A 12,863-nucleotide genomic window follows, 5' to 3' on the forward strand; every position below is an offset into this window, starting at 1 on the left:
CGACAGTATTCCACACTCCTCTTTACCTTCTTCGTTTCACGCATACCAGGAGAGACAAGGTGGTGGTGGTGGGGGAGTGATTGGAAAAAGGTGACGCCGCTCTTGACGGCTGCTCTTGTCTCGGCCCACGAACTTGGCAAGTCGCGTCATCGCTTGGCCGCCTCGCTTGGGTGTCATGTCAAAAGGCGCAGATCTATGTGTGTGCTAGTTTTGTTTCTGAGGATCTTGCTTCCCAACATCGCAATCTCCAATGCACGCTCTTGCTCTCTCTCTCTCTCTGGCACTCATCCTCTTTTGACTGCGTTCGTCTCGTTTTCTTCTCTTTTGTCTTCTCCGAGCTACTCTCGTTTTGCGGCCTGTTACGTTCTCATTTTCTTCTTCAAGCCTCCCGCTGCGCTCCTCTAGGCTTTCGTCGGCGGCGCTGCTTGTCGCGTGCAACGCTCATCTCTGTTACAGTGCGCTCTGGAAATTCGCAAATACACACGCTTGACGTGTTCCGCCTTTCAAAGAGAAACGAGGAATTTGAAAGCGAAGATGACCGCTGAGTGCTTCTACCTGGTGGCGCTTGTCACCACCGCCATGACCATCACAATGTCGAACGTGACCGTCTACCCGGAGGGCATCAGCACAACCGTAGACGGCACCCCTATCATCGTCCACAACATTTCCCCAGATTGGATTCAAACCTCATCGATGAGCATCAGCTCCACGACGGAGGAGTTCGCCGTCGTTATGATGGATCCGATTCGAGCTCACGCGAGGGCGGCTGTCACAATTAGCGATTCTCCCACCGCTGTCAATGCAGACGTCAATGTTTCCATCTACGGAGGCTTTAACATCACCAAGACCCCTCATGACGACGGCTGCCGCCCCAAATCCTTCGTAGTGGACTTCTGCAGGATGTATATGGAGGTCAGTGGGACAGTGGACACCATCGGCAAGCTACCGGGTGGCGCGCAGAGCATCTGCGACGTCGTCAGCCAGGTCGCTGATGATCTCATGGCCCCTGCCCCATTTATTGAGTACCCGCCTGTTATGGAGGGCGCGTCGGATATCGCGAAGTCGACCTACCTCTTGAGGTACCGTTTGGTGAACATCCTCTCAGAGAACACAGGATTGCCTGTGGAAGCGCACTTCGTGCGCAAGAATGTGTTGCGGGTTGCGGTCGGCTCATTCCTCCGCACTAGCATCCTCTTTGACTCCTCCTACGACTACGACGTCGAGGTGCTGGATGCTATGGGGGTAATGTCACAGTGGGCCAAGAAAAAGCTCAACATTTCCGTCGACCCCCGGAACCGCACGACACTAAAGATCCCGTTCCACGGCGGTGCTGTCACGATCCCGACGCTGCGCAGCATTGTCCACCAGGCGATCAAGGAGAACGCGTTGGCGACGCTGCGGACACGTGTGCCGCGCGGTGCTTCATTGTCCTACGATGTTGTCATCCACGACTTTCAGTGCACCTTTTTCAACACGGTTTGCTCCATTCCTGTGTCGAACGGCGTGCAGGTGATCAACTCTCGGTTCACAGGAATGGGTGACCTCGGCACTATCCTGGATAACACAGTCAGTGCTTCGATGGACATTCTTCTCACCAACATCACAACAGTCGCATTGAAGGTGGTGGGCAGCACTTTTGGCCATCGCATCTATCTGCCCGTGTTCTGAGGGGCCTCATCGCCCTTTCCACGAGGCGGCTAAGTGGTGTGTTGCTAGGTCGTCGTGAACGAAGCAGAAGGCAGGCACCTGCCAAGGGTACTCATCCACCCCGCCAGGTGGAACAGGAAATGCCTTCTTACTCCATAACCATCTACACACTCCCACCCGCTTTGTGGTCCCATCGGCTGCTGTTGTGCATATCTCTGTGAGTCGTATTCTCCGTGTTCTTCACTTTTCTTTTCGCCACTGCAGTCCTCTACATTTTCTATTCGTTTTTTTTTTTTGTTGTCCTCGTCTTTTTCTGAGACGTTTTTCACCCCCTCTTTTCTCACGTGCATGTGTGTCTGCGTCTGTGTGTCTGTGTACACGACGCTATGCATATGGTGTGCCAAATGCTGAAGCCTGACGACTGCGCCTCTCTCTCAGTGCATGGGGCATGCACCCATACGCGTACAGTGCACAAGTACCTCCATCTCATCTCCCATCCACCACATAAATCTCTCATTGTCCCTTGTTTTGTGCTGAGTTCCCCACACTCACTCCTTCCAGTTCCTCACGTACGGTTCTGAGGACCCTGTGCGGCCCAGCGCCTCCATCCGTAACTGCCAAGGAGCGCGATTGTGCATACTCCTTTGTTCCGTTTTGCTTTCCTCGTTTACGTGAAGGGCGGCTTACGTGTGACTCTTTGCCTACGTGCGCGCGTGTAGGCAGAGGCGTTTGCCTTTGCCGCCGCTCTTCTTGTCCCACTTTTCTTTTTGTCCAGCTACATCTATAGCTTTTCCCCTCCTCAAATGCTATGTGAATCAGTGGTCCCTTTCCCCTTTTACCGGGGTACCACCCAGCAGCAAGGGCAGACGGTACGTACCTGCGCAGGCGTTTGCGCAGTGCCTCTTGTACTGTCGCACCACCATGCTACCTGTATCGAGGTTGCCACTTTCCTGATATGCATTTGGGTTCCTTCACCACGAACGTGTTTACTTTGTGGTATATTTTGTTTTGCGGTGGTGTTTTCTTTCCCACCAACTCGCTTCCATCATTCCCCCCCTGTCGTCCTTACTCCAATGTTATTCACGACGCCCCAACCCACTCTTGCAGGCGCATGTGGGGCTTTGCAGGGCCCCTCTCATCTTAGGAAGGCCTCTTACGTGTTTGCCTGTGTCTTAGACCGCACCGATCTCGGCTCTCTGTGCCTCAGCACAGAGTGTCGACGTGTTGCTGAAAGTTCTCTTATTGGTTGCTCTCTCCGACTGCAGCTCTGAGACACAGTGGCGTAGAGCAGCTAATGGGGGTTCTGCGGTGCGCATAAGGTGCGCGGGATGAACCGATCGTGTCGCGTGCTGCGGTGAGTTGGAATCAACCGCCATATACGTTCTTTCCTGTTTGTTTCGTCCCCGATATCCTCTTATATATCTATCCTATACATCACAAGTCTGCCGAGCGCGCACTGTGTGCTTGTGGGATTCTCTGAGGCACACCTCGCTGCAGCTGTGGAGGTGTGCACCCTCTTTACTTTCCACTTGTGGGAAAGAGGCTGGTTCATTGACGAGGGGAGCACAGATCTCTCTCGCTCACGCTGACGGTCCGTACCCAGGATCTCTTTTCACAACCCTTCAACCCCCCTCCTGCAATATTATCCATGTCCCCTCTCGCTTCTCCGGCCTTTCCCTTCTTTGCTTCTCCCTCCCCCTATTCACCTCTCCCTCCTCCCGTGCATTTTTTTCTGTCGTCGAAAGTCTGAAGCGGTGCTGCTGCCGCCCCCCTCCCGCTCGCCCCGGAGGGGTATCCAACTGCACAATGGACCTTCTTCTTTGCGCCGGTGCATCGGCTGCCTTCATCAGCACCTTTTACGTGTGGCCTCGTGAGCGCCGCTTTATCTCTTCGAGCATAAACTCGCTTGGCGGTGCTTCCCTCGACCCCACCGTCTATGTCGACCGCAACAGCGATGAAGCGATTCGCAGACGCACCATCTCGTTGGGCTTTTCCTGTGTTGTGAGCGGCGTCTACCTTGCATTTGGTACGGCTTCGTCGTTCACCCTGGAGCGGCAGAGTACTTGGCTGCGGCCGGTCATTCGTTCTTTGTTGTCGACACTGTTGCTGTTTGCGGGGCCAATTGCCGAGATGTGTTATCTCAGGACCTTCGAGGCGCCAGACCGTGCATTGCAGCTCTGGCGAAACTACGTGATTTGCCCGATGGGAGAAGAGCTCTTTTACCGCGGTGTTCTCTTCTCGCTTCTGCACCGCCGTTCCTCCGCGGTTCGCATTGGAGTCTCTGCCATCCTTTTTGCGCTTTCCCACATACATCATCTGGTGTCCCTGGCAAGCGACGCGTACAGAAGATGCGAGGACAACGAGACCGATAGGAAAGACCTCGACGGCAGAGAGCGTGCGTGCTGGCGTTCAGCTGGGCGCACCATCTGCGGCGTGTTCGTCTTCACCACCCTTTTTGGTCTCCTGGGCGGGTACTATTATGAGCATGTCTGTGAGGGTAGCATTATCGCTATCGCTGCAGCCCACGCCCTGTGCAACATCATTGGCCCTCCCGAGCTAACAGTGCTGCGGGGCAGCCAGTTCACTGCATTTGAAAAGGCGGCTAGCGCAACCCTCTACGTCGCTGGTGTCGTAGGGTGGGCTTGGACGCTATTGCTCCACTGAGCCTCTTTGCTCATTACACCAGCAACAAACGTGCTGTCCTGATGGTCACAAACTTGCTCTTCACCATGGCTGACTAGTGCAATAGAGTATCGAGGCTACAAGTATGTTTGCCTGTCTGTGTGTCGCTTCGCTGGCCTCGCCCTCTGCGTGTGCAGCTTGCCTGTAACGCTCTTCTCTGCGAGCTGTCAGCAACCATGAGGCTTCTCCGTCGTCCATAATGGCAGCCGCAGAACTCATCTTTCTTGATTCATCGTCTTTGTGCCAATCTTTGGAAAATACGCAGCTACAGGATCATCCTTCATTCCGCATGAAGCTACATTCACAAACACGTCGTACACGACCGCTCCCCTTTCCTGGACTTCATTTTCGAGTGTCATCTCATCTAGCGCAGAGCTAGGCTCACCGGCACCATGACCTCCTTTGCTCCCACAGTGAAGATCTGCGAGAACCTGTCGCAGATGAGTTTCGCCGCGCGCGAGGTCATTCTCGCCGCGATCGATGCGCGAGTAGACAAGTCTGTGCCCGTCGTGCTGGCACTGTCTGGAGGTTCCACCCCTAAGCGTTTGTACGAGGAACTCCACGAAAAGGACCTGGCGTTGCTGCAGCAACACGCTGTACAGTTCATCCTTGGTGATGAGCGCCTTCTTTCGGAAGACGACGAGCAGAGCAACTTTTCCATGGCTACAAAGGCACTGCTGCGTGATGTGCCAAGCAGTGATGTCATCTCAATTGACCGCCGCGCCGCGCTGGCCACCTCGAAAGACGAGAAGGGCGGCCTTGACGGCGCGTGGGCAGTCGCACAGGATTACGAGGCGAAGCTGCTGAATTGCTTGCCATGCAAGCAAATAAACGGTACGGCGAAGTCTGTTCCTGTGGTGGATATTGTGCTTCTCGGATTCGGCTCTGATGGCCACACTGCCTCCATTTTTCCAGACTCTGTGGCGGCCACGGACGAAGAGCACGTTGTCTCGGTCAGCTTCCCCAGCCCAACCATGAGCCCCAAGGTCTGGCGTGTCACTCTCTCCAAGACTGTGATTCAGCACGCGAAGCATGTGGTCGTACTCGCCGCCGGCAAGGATAAGAACTGGGTCGTGCGCGGTGTGCTCTCTGAGTCCCCGACCGATCCTTTGCCCGTCTCGCGGTTTTTGAGAGACTGCCGCGGGTCGGTGACGCTGCTCCTTGACCCCGGAGCGGGCGAGGGCGTCTGTGCGTAGCCCTACAAGCGGTGGTCTGCAGTTTATACGCACAGCGCCGTCGCTCTCCTTCGCCTTTTTCACCACCCCACAGTAGCACAGGTGTGCCCCATCGGCTGGGTAGCGCGTACCTAGCCCCATTTCTCTGTGTGCGACTTCCTTCACTTGCTCTTGGTTGCCGGGTGGGAGGGGTGGGGGAGCTCTACGGGAGGCGCAGCGAAAAGAGATCACTAACCTACAGACGCACTCTGGGCGTTCGGTGCGTCACAAAACCGCACGCGAACGTGCCACTCCGCGCATGATGCACTGATAATGCGTGGTGCAATGTGCACGTGCGTCTTCCTCACCGAAATTCACGCGCGCCATCGCAGTCCACTCCCTTCGTAGTGGCCCAAGCAGCGCAACTTAGTCACCCTTTATCCGTCACTTTTGTCTGTCCTCGCTTCTCCTTTTTGTACACTCGCATCGATTTAATCCGACCCCTGCACACGTCGCTCACCATGGTTCTGTGTGGTCGTGCATGCTACAACTCACTTGGTGCGTGACGCCGTGTTCGGCTGCATTTTTTTGGGGAAATTCTCGTAGTACTTCTCATTGGCGACCGTTTCTCACGGTACCGGAACAGCACGCAGGTGCTACCACAAAAATACATCCGCGACAACAGGGGCGGAAACAGCCAGAGAAGTGCCCCCTCCTTCTCCTCTCCACTCATCGTCACGAATGGCGGAGGTTTTGAAGTTGGTGAAGCGTATCGTGGTAAAGGTAGGCTCCTCAATCCTCGTGGAGAACCAGGAGATCGCCTCGCACCGCATTGAGGCGCTATGCCGATTTGTAGCAGAGCTGCAGGCCAGGTATGAGGTTATCCTTGTCACCTCCGGCGCAGTCGCCGCGGGCTACACAAAGAAGGAGATGGACAAGTCATTTGTGCCCAATAAGCAGGCACTCGCATCGATGGGGCAGCCGCTACTCATGCACATGTACTACACCGAGTTTCAAAAGCACGGTATCCTGTGCGCGCAGATGCTCCTTGCCGCCTATGACCTTGACTCGCGCAAGCGAACCATCAACGCCCACAACACCATCGAGGTGCTCCTCAGCCACAAGGTGATCCCCATTATCAACGAAAACGACGCGACGGCGCTTCACGAGCTGGTCTTTGGCGACAACGACCGTCTTTCGGCCCTTGTCGCGCACCGCTTCAAGGCGGATCTTCTCGTCATTCTTAGCGATATCGACGGCTACTACACAGCGAATCCGCGGACCTGCACAGATGCTAAGATCCGCAAAGTCGTCCATGAGATCGACCCTAGCGAGCTGGTGGCCGAGGCAACCCCGAACAATCGATTCGCGACGGGGGGCATTGTGACAAAGCTCCAGGCTGCTCAGTTCCTCCTGGAGAGGGGCGGGAAGATGTACCTCTCGAGCGGCTTTCAACTGGAGACGGTGCGCGACTTCCTTATTGGCGGACACCATGAGCTGGGCACGCTGTTTTATCCGAGAGTCCTCTCCGCTTGAGGCAATCGGGGCGATCACACACACGCACAGACAAGATACAGAGAGCCAGCGAGAAACAAGTAAAGCTGGAGATCCCTCCTATCCCTGCATGTCTGTGATTCGGAGGCACAGTAGAGTCGGCAGGAACCACTCATTCTTTTAGTCTACTCCTTACCCACATGTGATTTCTTTTCGACAGTATTCCCCCTACCTTGATAGGCGGGGGGAAGCAAACGAATCGTAGCATAAACTCTTCTGCTTCCTACCCCCATCGAAACAAGTTCCAACTGGCTTCCATGCACACACCCCCTGTGCACGTTTCGCCTCGCCTTATTATTCGCACCTTCCTAGCATCTTTCAAAGGTATAGCGAAGACGCCAATGTAGTACCCCATGAAGTGCGCCACAGCGCATCCTTTACGGCAAGAACGCAAGGTAGCCCTCTAGTACTCTTTGCAAGCCGCAGCTGATGGAGCAGTTCCTCAGACGTTGCCTCAAGTCTGAACTTCAACATCAAGGTCTGTCAACTGGTGTCCATCTACTTGCGTGTCTGGCTGACGCTTCACCGTAAACGAGTACAAAGTCCGCAGGCCCACGAAACAGGTATGTGGGTGAGTTTATGTCAGTATGCAGCACCCACTTCAGGCTGTTCTGGTCTCTCTTGTGCTGCTCCTTTCGTACACTGTCGACTGGCGCCGGTCATGTTCTTTTGCAGCTACTTGTAATACTACTACCCCCCTTCCGCTGGATAACTCCATAGTTTTTTTGTTTTCAACTAGTTGCACACAGACACGGCAGGTAGGGTACGTCATCTTGGGACTGCTAACGGCGCAGCTCCCATGTGTTTTTCTGATGCAACGCTCCATGAGTGTCCATACACCAAATGCCGATCCTTTAATCACTCCACGCCACTTAAGAGATGATGAGTGAGTCAGTGTATGACGCACCCCACCGCAAGATCACTCCTAGTCATCCCTCCTCAGACCCTCCCTCATGCCTGCTTATCACGCCTGTTGCCGCCTCTCTACAACGCCCTCGCAGGAGCTGTTGGTTCCTCCGAATGCAGGGCTATTCTTTTCTATCCCCACGAATCTCATGAGAGAACAGGAAGGACTCTTTCCCCACGATGGGCCACAGGTTACTGAGGAATTCGCGGTACATAAACTTCTCAATGGGATGTAGAGTCTCTGCATCTCTGAAACACCCCACTACTACAGAAAGCAATACGGAATGTCCTCTACTCGCGAGCTTGCGCACCTCCTCGGCGACCCACGTCCCAACAGACTGCACTACTGTTGCGCTTGCTGGACAATGAAGCTCGCCTTGTTGCATGCCTCGTCGTATAACCGTAATACGCGACGCTGTTGTGTTGCATGGGATACCCTTGCATCACCTAGAGAGAGTACTGCCAGTCCACCGATATCCACTGCGGCACCGTTGCCACCGCTCCATGCACCCACAAACAGTACGGGGTTAGAATACCTGTGCGGGCTCTTTCTACCACTCCTTCCTGTCCTTGCGACACCCTCTCCCACTGTACCGGGGAAATCCTCCCGAGGGCGAGGGCCAGGGTACACGGGTTAGGGTTAGGGTTAGGGTTAGGGTTCCATTGGCGGCGTGTAAAACCACAAAGGCAATCGAATGGCACTTGACCTTATAGGGGGGGGGGTGGTGGTTGGTGGGATGTGGTGTTGGATCTGTTTTGACCGATAGCTGAATCGGTTTCTTGTATCCGTGGAAAAGGAATCCTGAGTGAGTGTGTGTGTCTCGGAAACCGACTCCTCACTTCCATTTGTGATGTGTGACCGTCTGTGTACCATAATGTTTCCCGATTGGAAATTATGGCCACAGGTCGGCAAATATGTACTCTTGCATCTGTTTCTATGGATTCCTACTTTACCTTTGTCCCTTTATCTCTTCTCCAAATGTATATAGTAATCACACTAAGTGGAGTTCATGCGGCCAGCGACGGAAAAACGCATTGGCGGCGTGTAAGCCGAAAGCACGTGCTCCAAAGCCACCTCCTCGGCAAAAGAAAAAGGAGGAAACGGTGCGCACAAAGATGGACCGGGCTGAGCGCACAAAGCGCACGCCACAGACGCCTGTACCCGCGTCAAAAGCACCTTCCCGTAAACGTCCCGAGAGATCCGCAATGGATGCTCCACTCCCACGGCGAAAAGCCGCGAGGAAAAGTGACAGGAGAACACCCGCGAGTTCCTCAGGTAGATCCGCAACAGGTAGGAATGGAGACAAAACACGCTCTCTAAACTCGAGCGAATTTCCATCCGAGGATGAGGATCTGCCGGTGATCGACCTCCCGCGGAGGAAGAAAAACTCCGTCACACGTACGCCTGAGCATGCGCCAAACGACGCCACGGTGAGCTCAGAAGGCATTATCCCGACGAACGTGTCACCACACGTTCAGCATGGGAAATGCATTTCTGAGTGGACAGAAATCACCCTCGCGGAGGCGAACAAACATGCCAGAAAGGTGTACGAAGCAGTCCTGGATCACCTGTGGGCTGCGACGGCTCTGGCGCGAGTCGGCGATGGTGTGGCACACGGTCTGACCGACACAGCGGTGGGACAGCAACGCGTGAGGCACAAGCTGACACCACTGCAGCCTTACAGCGTCCAAGAGATGCTGAAGCTTCTCCGAAAGAAGATCCACATGGTCGATGCCTCACCGAACGACCCGAATGGGGTGATTCTTCGAGAAGAATACCGAAGCGAGGAGGTGACCCTCGACTCCTCAATCGACGAACTGTACCTTGTCCGTGGACCGTCGTTACCGACATTATACGACGTGATTAAAGGATACAGGTTTCTGCTTGGCGCATGTCTCCGTGAGGCGCCGGCAGATGTGAATGGCGGGCGCTATCCGAGCCATTACGTTCTCACAAAGGACGCCTCGGAGGCAACGGTGGGAGTCTACGTTCCAGCGGCGTGGACGCACTACCAATCGTCGAAGAGACAGCGTGCCCCACGTCACGCGTCACGATACATTCCTCTTCCGCGAAGTGCGGCATCAGAGGCACACCAGGATCCGTCCGATGGCCAACGGCCGCGCCTGGTGAAGAGAAAAAGATGGCCAGGCGACGGCGCCGGAAGGGACCCACTCCAAGAGGACGAGGAGGACGGCGCGACGTACAGGACTCCAGGAAACCAGAAGGGTGATGGATATGCGGACGTCGACGCGAACATCTCGGCAGAGGCAATGCGCGCTCTCGAAAGCCTCCGCTCCAATCCTTTAAACATGCAGGGCAGGCCTCTTTCAAAAAACGAAGAGGCAGAGGTCTGCCCGAGAAACTGGTTCCTCTTCGCCGCGAAACCGCCACACATCTCACAGCTCGCATGGAACTTGGTGAGGCCCGACACTCGCGCACACCACTTGCGATGGTTGACGCGAATCAAGTCGATGAACTCGGAACAGATGCTCATGCGCTTTCCGGCGGCATGCATCGACTTGATTCTATCGACCGCACGGGCCCGGAGATGGAAGTGGGCAACGACCGCGAAGGCCTTTGCCGCGGTGGCGGGTGCGCTGCGAGACCTGCCGCTCTACTCGACGCAGACGCGGGGTATTCGCCTTCAGGACGATCCCGAGTGGCGAAGCGCTTTTGGCACGGTGCAGCGCTACATGAAGGAGTCGGTGCCGGATGCGCCTCCCTTCGTTTCGCGTCCACAGGTCGAGAGGATCTCCAAACGGCTCCGGTTAGGCCATCCACGCGCCGCGCTGTTCCTCGCCATGATGTGGGGATTCGCAGCACGAGCGTGCGACATTTCCACGCTCCGAGCAAAGGACGTGACGCTTTTCCCGGGAGCATCGACGGATACATACGTGAAGGTCACGCTGACGATCCGCAAAGGAAAGGGTGCCAAAACACGTGGCCCATACCCGATCCCATCGATGCTAACGAGGGACCTCGCAGCGACGCTGCAGGAGATGCTGGTCGAGAAAAGACCATCCGAGGAGCTTTTCTCACCACACGTGGAGGAGCTGCGGGCGCTGATCGCCCAGGAGGTGCGAACAGAGATGCGAGGTGCACAGCTGCCCTCGATCCGGAAAGGTGCGCTCCGTTGTATGGCGGAAGCGGGTGTCCCGTTGAAGGACCTGATGATGATTTCCGGGCACGCGAAGCAGGCCACGCTGCTGCGCTATCTTGGGTATGGCCAGCAGCCTACGGTGGAGGCCGAGACCGCAAGGGACAACGCCGGAAGAGCGCTATTCCAGACCCTCTAGAGGCTGCGGCATCCGTGTTCCGTTTCCGATCGCAAGAGTCATCGTGCGCGAATCTCGGAATCGCACCACAGGAGGTGTCGGCCATGGTGGACCAGATGTCCGGTTTCATCCAAGTGCTGACGGAGCGACCGGCACTCGTGAAGCAGTGGCCGCTGCACCTGAAACGGAACACACCACTGGACATGGATACCGTGCTCGCGATGCCGACAAAACGCGCCTCAACGAAGCGGTTTCTCCAGCGAATCCAGTGCTTTCTGGATCCCTCCTTCTACGATGGGTTGCGGACGTCGAGGACCATCAAAAAGTGCGTGCTCACAACGGCGGAAATCCAACAGGCGGTCGAGATGGGCAAGTTTGAACCGTGCCCGATCAGCGACATCGGCTCCCAGGTGCAATTGCCAGAGGGCATGCACGGCGTGAACGTCTTCACGGTGCCGGAGCTGAAAGGACGACGACGCCTCATCACGGAGCCCCTGCTGAACCGCGTGATCCCCAAACATCACGTCCCGCGCGTCCACTACGACACGCGCCTCGGAAGACGACAGCGGCTGCGATACGCCCGGTACATGCTACAGATCGACTTCGAAGCTTATTACGACGCTATCCCGATCGCGGCGACACTCCGTAACAAGTTCGTTTTTCGAGCCAGGCATGACGGGCGATACTACCGCCTTCGTACTCTCCCGACCGGCGCGCGGTGGAGCGTTGCCGTCGGCCAGGCGGTGACGTGGACGATTGTGGACATCGACACGCCCGTCACCATCACCACGCTCATCGACAACATTCTCGTGGCCGCACGCGAAGGTCAGGAGCGTGAGTTTGTGCTCGCGGTGCGCACGGTCGTCGCACGCATCAAGGCGGCGAACCTGATGACGTCACCCAACCGGGACGAGCTGGAGGCGATGTCGGACGAGGAAATCCTGCAGCTGGCGAGTGCCAACACCGTTTTTCTCGGTGAAGAATACACATGGAATGGCCGAGAGCGGCTGATCCGCAACTCGGTGAAGACGGTGGCGAAGCTGAAGCTTGCGCTCCAAAAGACCAGCCACACCATACGCAGTCTGGCCTCGCTGATCTCGCTGATCTTCTTCGCGCTCCATACCACGCAAATGAACCCCGCACGGGCATTCAAGCTGCTGAGAGCCTACCGAGGCATATACCGGCTGACGTTCCGCGGGTACGACTGGGACGACGCGGTTCCTTACATTGACTCCTCCGTGGCGCGGTCGCTGCAGGAGATCGGCGGCGCACTGGTACAGAATCCGTGGTGGAAAATCTCGGACGAGAGACACCCAACGACGGACGAGGCGACCTATGACGCGGTGGCCTTCACCGACGCGTCGCTGGAGGGCTGGGGTGCTGTACTTCACCTCCGCGACGCGGGCGCCACAGAAATGTGGACCTATCGGCAGCGCTGGACCGAGGACCTGGAACGGCAACTCGGCGGCGACGACGGCGAGGCGGAACGCGTCCTCGAAAAACTGCGCCAGTACCAGCTGCGTCGCCGCGTCCGGTCGGGTGGCCGGTTCGAGGACCCAGACCTGCAGGCGGACCGCTTCCAGGCGCGGTACTCGGCACACGCGGAACCACGCGCGGCTCAACTAATGCTGCGACACCTGGTGG

General features: G+C 56.3%; 4 protein-coding genes and 1 pseudogene across 5 annotated transcripts; all 5 read left to right on the top strand.

The window, feature by feature from the left end:
- Nucleotides 1–534: 534 nt before the first annotated feature.
- LBRM_26_2610 (hypothetical protein, unknown function) lies at nucleotides 535–1,668 on the top strand (the record flags this gene model as incomplete). The annotated part of the gene is made up of 1 exon (XM_001562440.1): nucleotides 535–1,668. One exon carries the CDS (start codon nucleotides 535–537, stop codon nucleotides 1,666–1,668), a length of 1,134 nt encoding a protein of 377 aa, XP_001562490.1.
- A 1,785-nt stretch (nucleotides 1,669–3,453) lies between these two features.
- Nucleotides 3,454–4,311, top strand: LBRM_26_2620 (putative CAAX prenyl protease 2; the record flags this gene model as incomplete). Its single annotated transcript, XM_001562441.1, has 1 exon — nucleotides 3,454–4,311. One exon carries the CDS (start codon nucleotides 3,454–3,456, stop codon nucleotides 4,309–4,311), a length of 858 nt encoding a protein of 285 aa, XP_001562491.1.
- A 410-nt stretch (nucleotides 4,312–4,721) lies between these two features.
- On the top strand, nucleotides 4,722–5,525 carry LBRM_26_2630 (6-phosphogluconolactonase; the record flags this gene model as incomplete). Its single annotated transcript, XM_001562442.1, has 1 exon — nucleotides 4,722–5,525. The coding sequence occupies one exon, from the start codon at nucleotides 4,722–4,724 to the stop codon at nucleotides 5,523–5,525; it is 804 nt and encodes a 267-aa protein (XP_001562492.1).
- A 699-nt stretch (nucleotides 5,526–6,224) lies between these two features.
- LBRM_26_2640 (putative glutamate 5-kinase) lies at nucleotides 6,225–7,019 on the top strand (the record flags this gene model as incomplete). Its single annotated transcript, XM_001562443.1, has 1 exon — nucleotides 6,225–7,019. The coding sequence occupies one exon, from the start codon at nucleotides 6,225–6,227 to the stop codon at nucleotides 7,017–7,019; it is 795 nt and encodes a 264-aa protein (XP_001562493.1).
- Nucleotides 7,020–8,858: 1,839 nt separating this feature from the next.
- Nucleotides 8,859–12,863, top strand: LBRM_26_2650 (annotated as a pseudogene; the record flags this gene model as incomplete). The annotated part of the gene is given in 2 exon segments: nucleotides 8,859–11,237; nucleotides 11,240–12,863. Coding segments are annotated over 2 exon segments (4,003 nt in total), but the record flags the coding sequence as incomplete, so codon positions are not given.

The sequence above is a fragment of the Leishmania braziliensis genome, chromosome 26 (assembly GCF_000002845.2).
Source record: "Leishmania braziliensis MHOM/BR/75/M2904 complete genome, chromosome 26".
Lineage (NCBI taxonomy): Eukaryota > Euglenozoa > Kinetoplastea > Trypanosomatida > Trypanosomatidae > Leishmania > Leishmania braziliensis.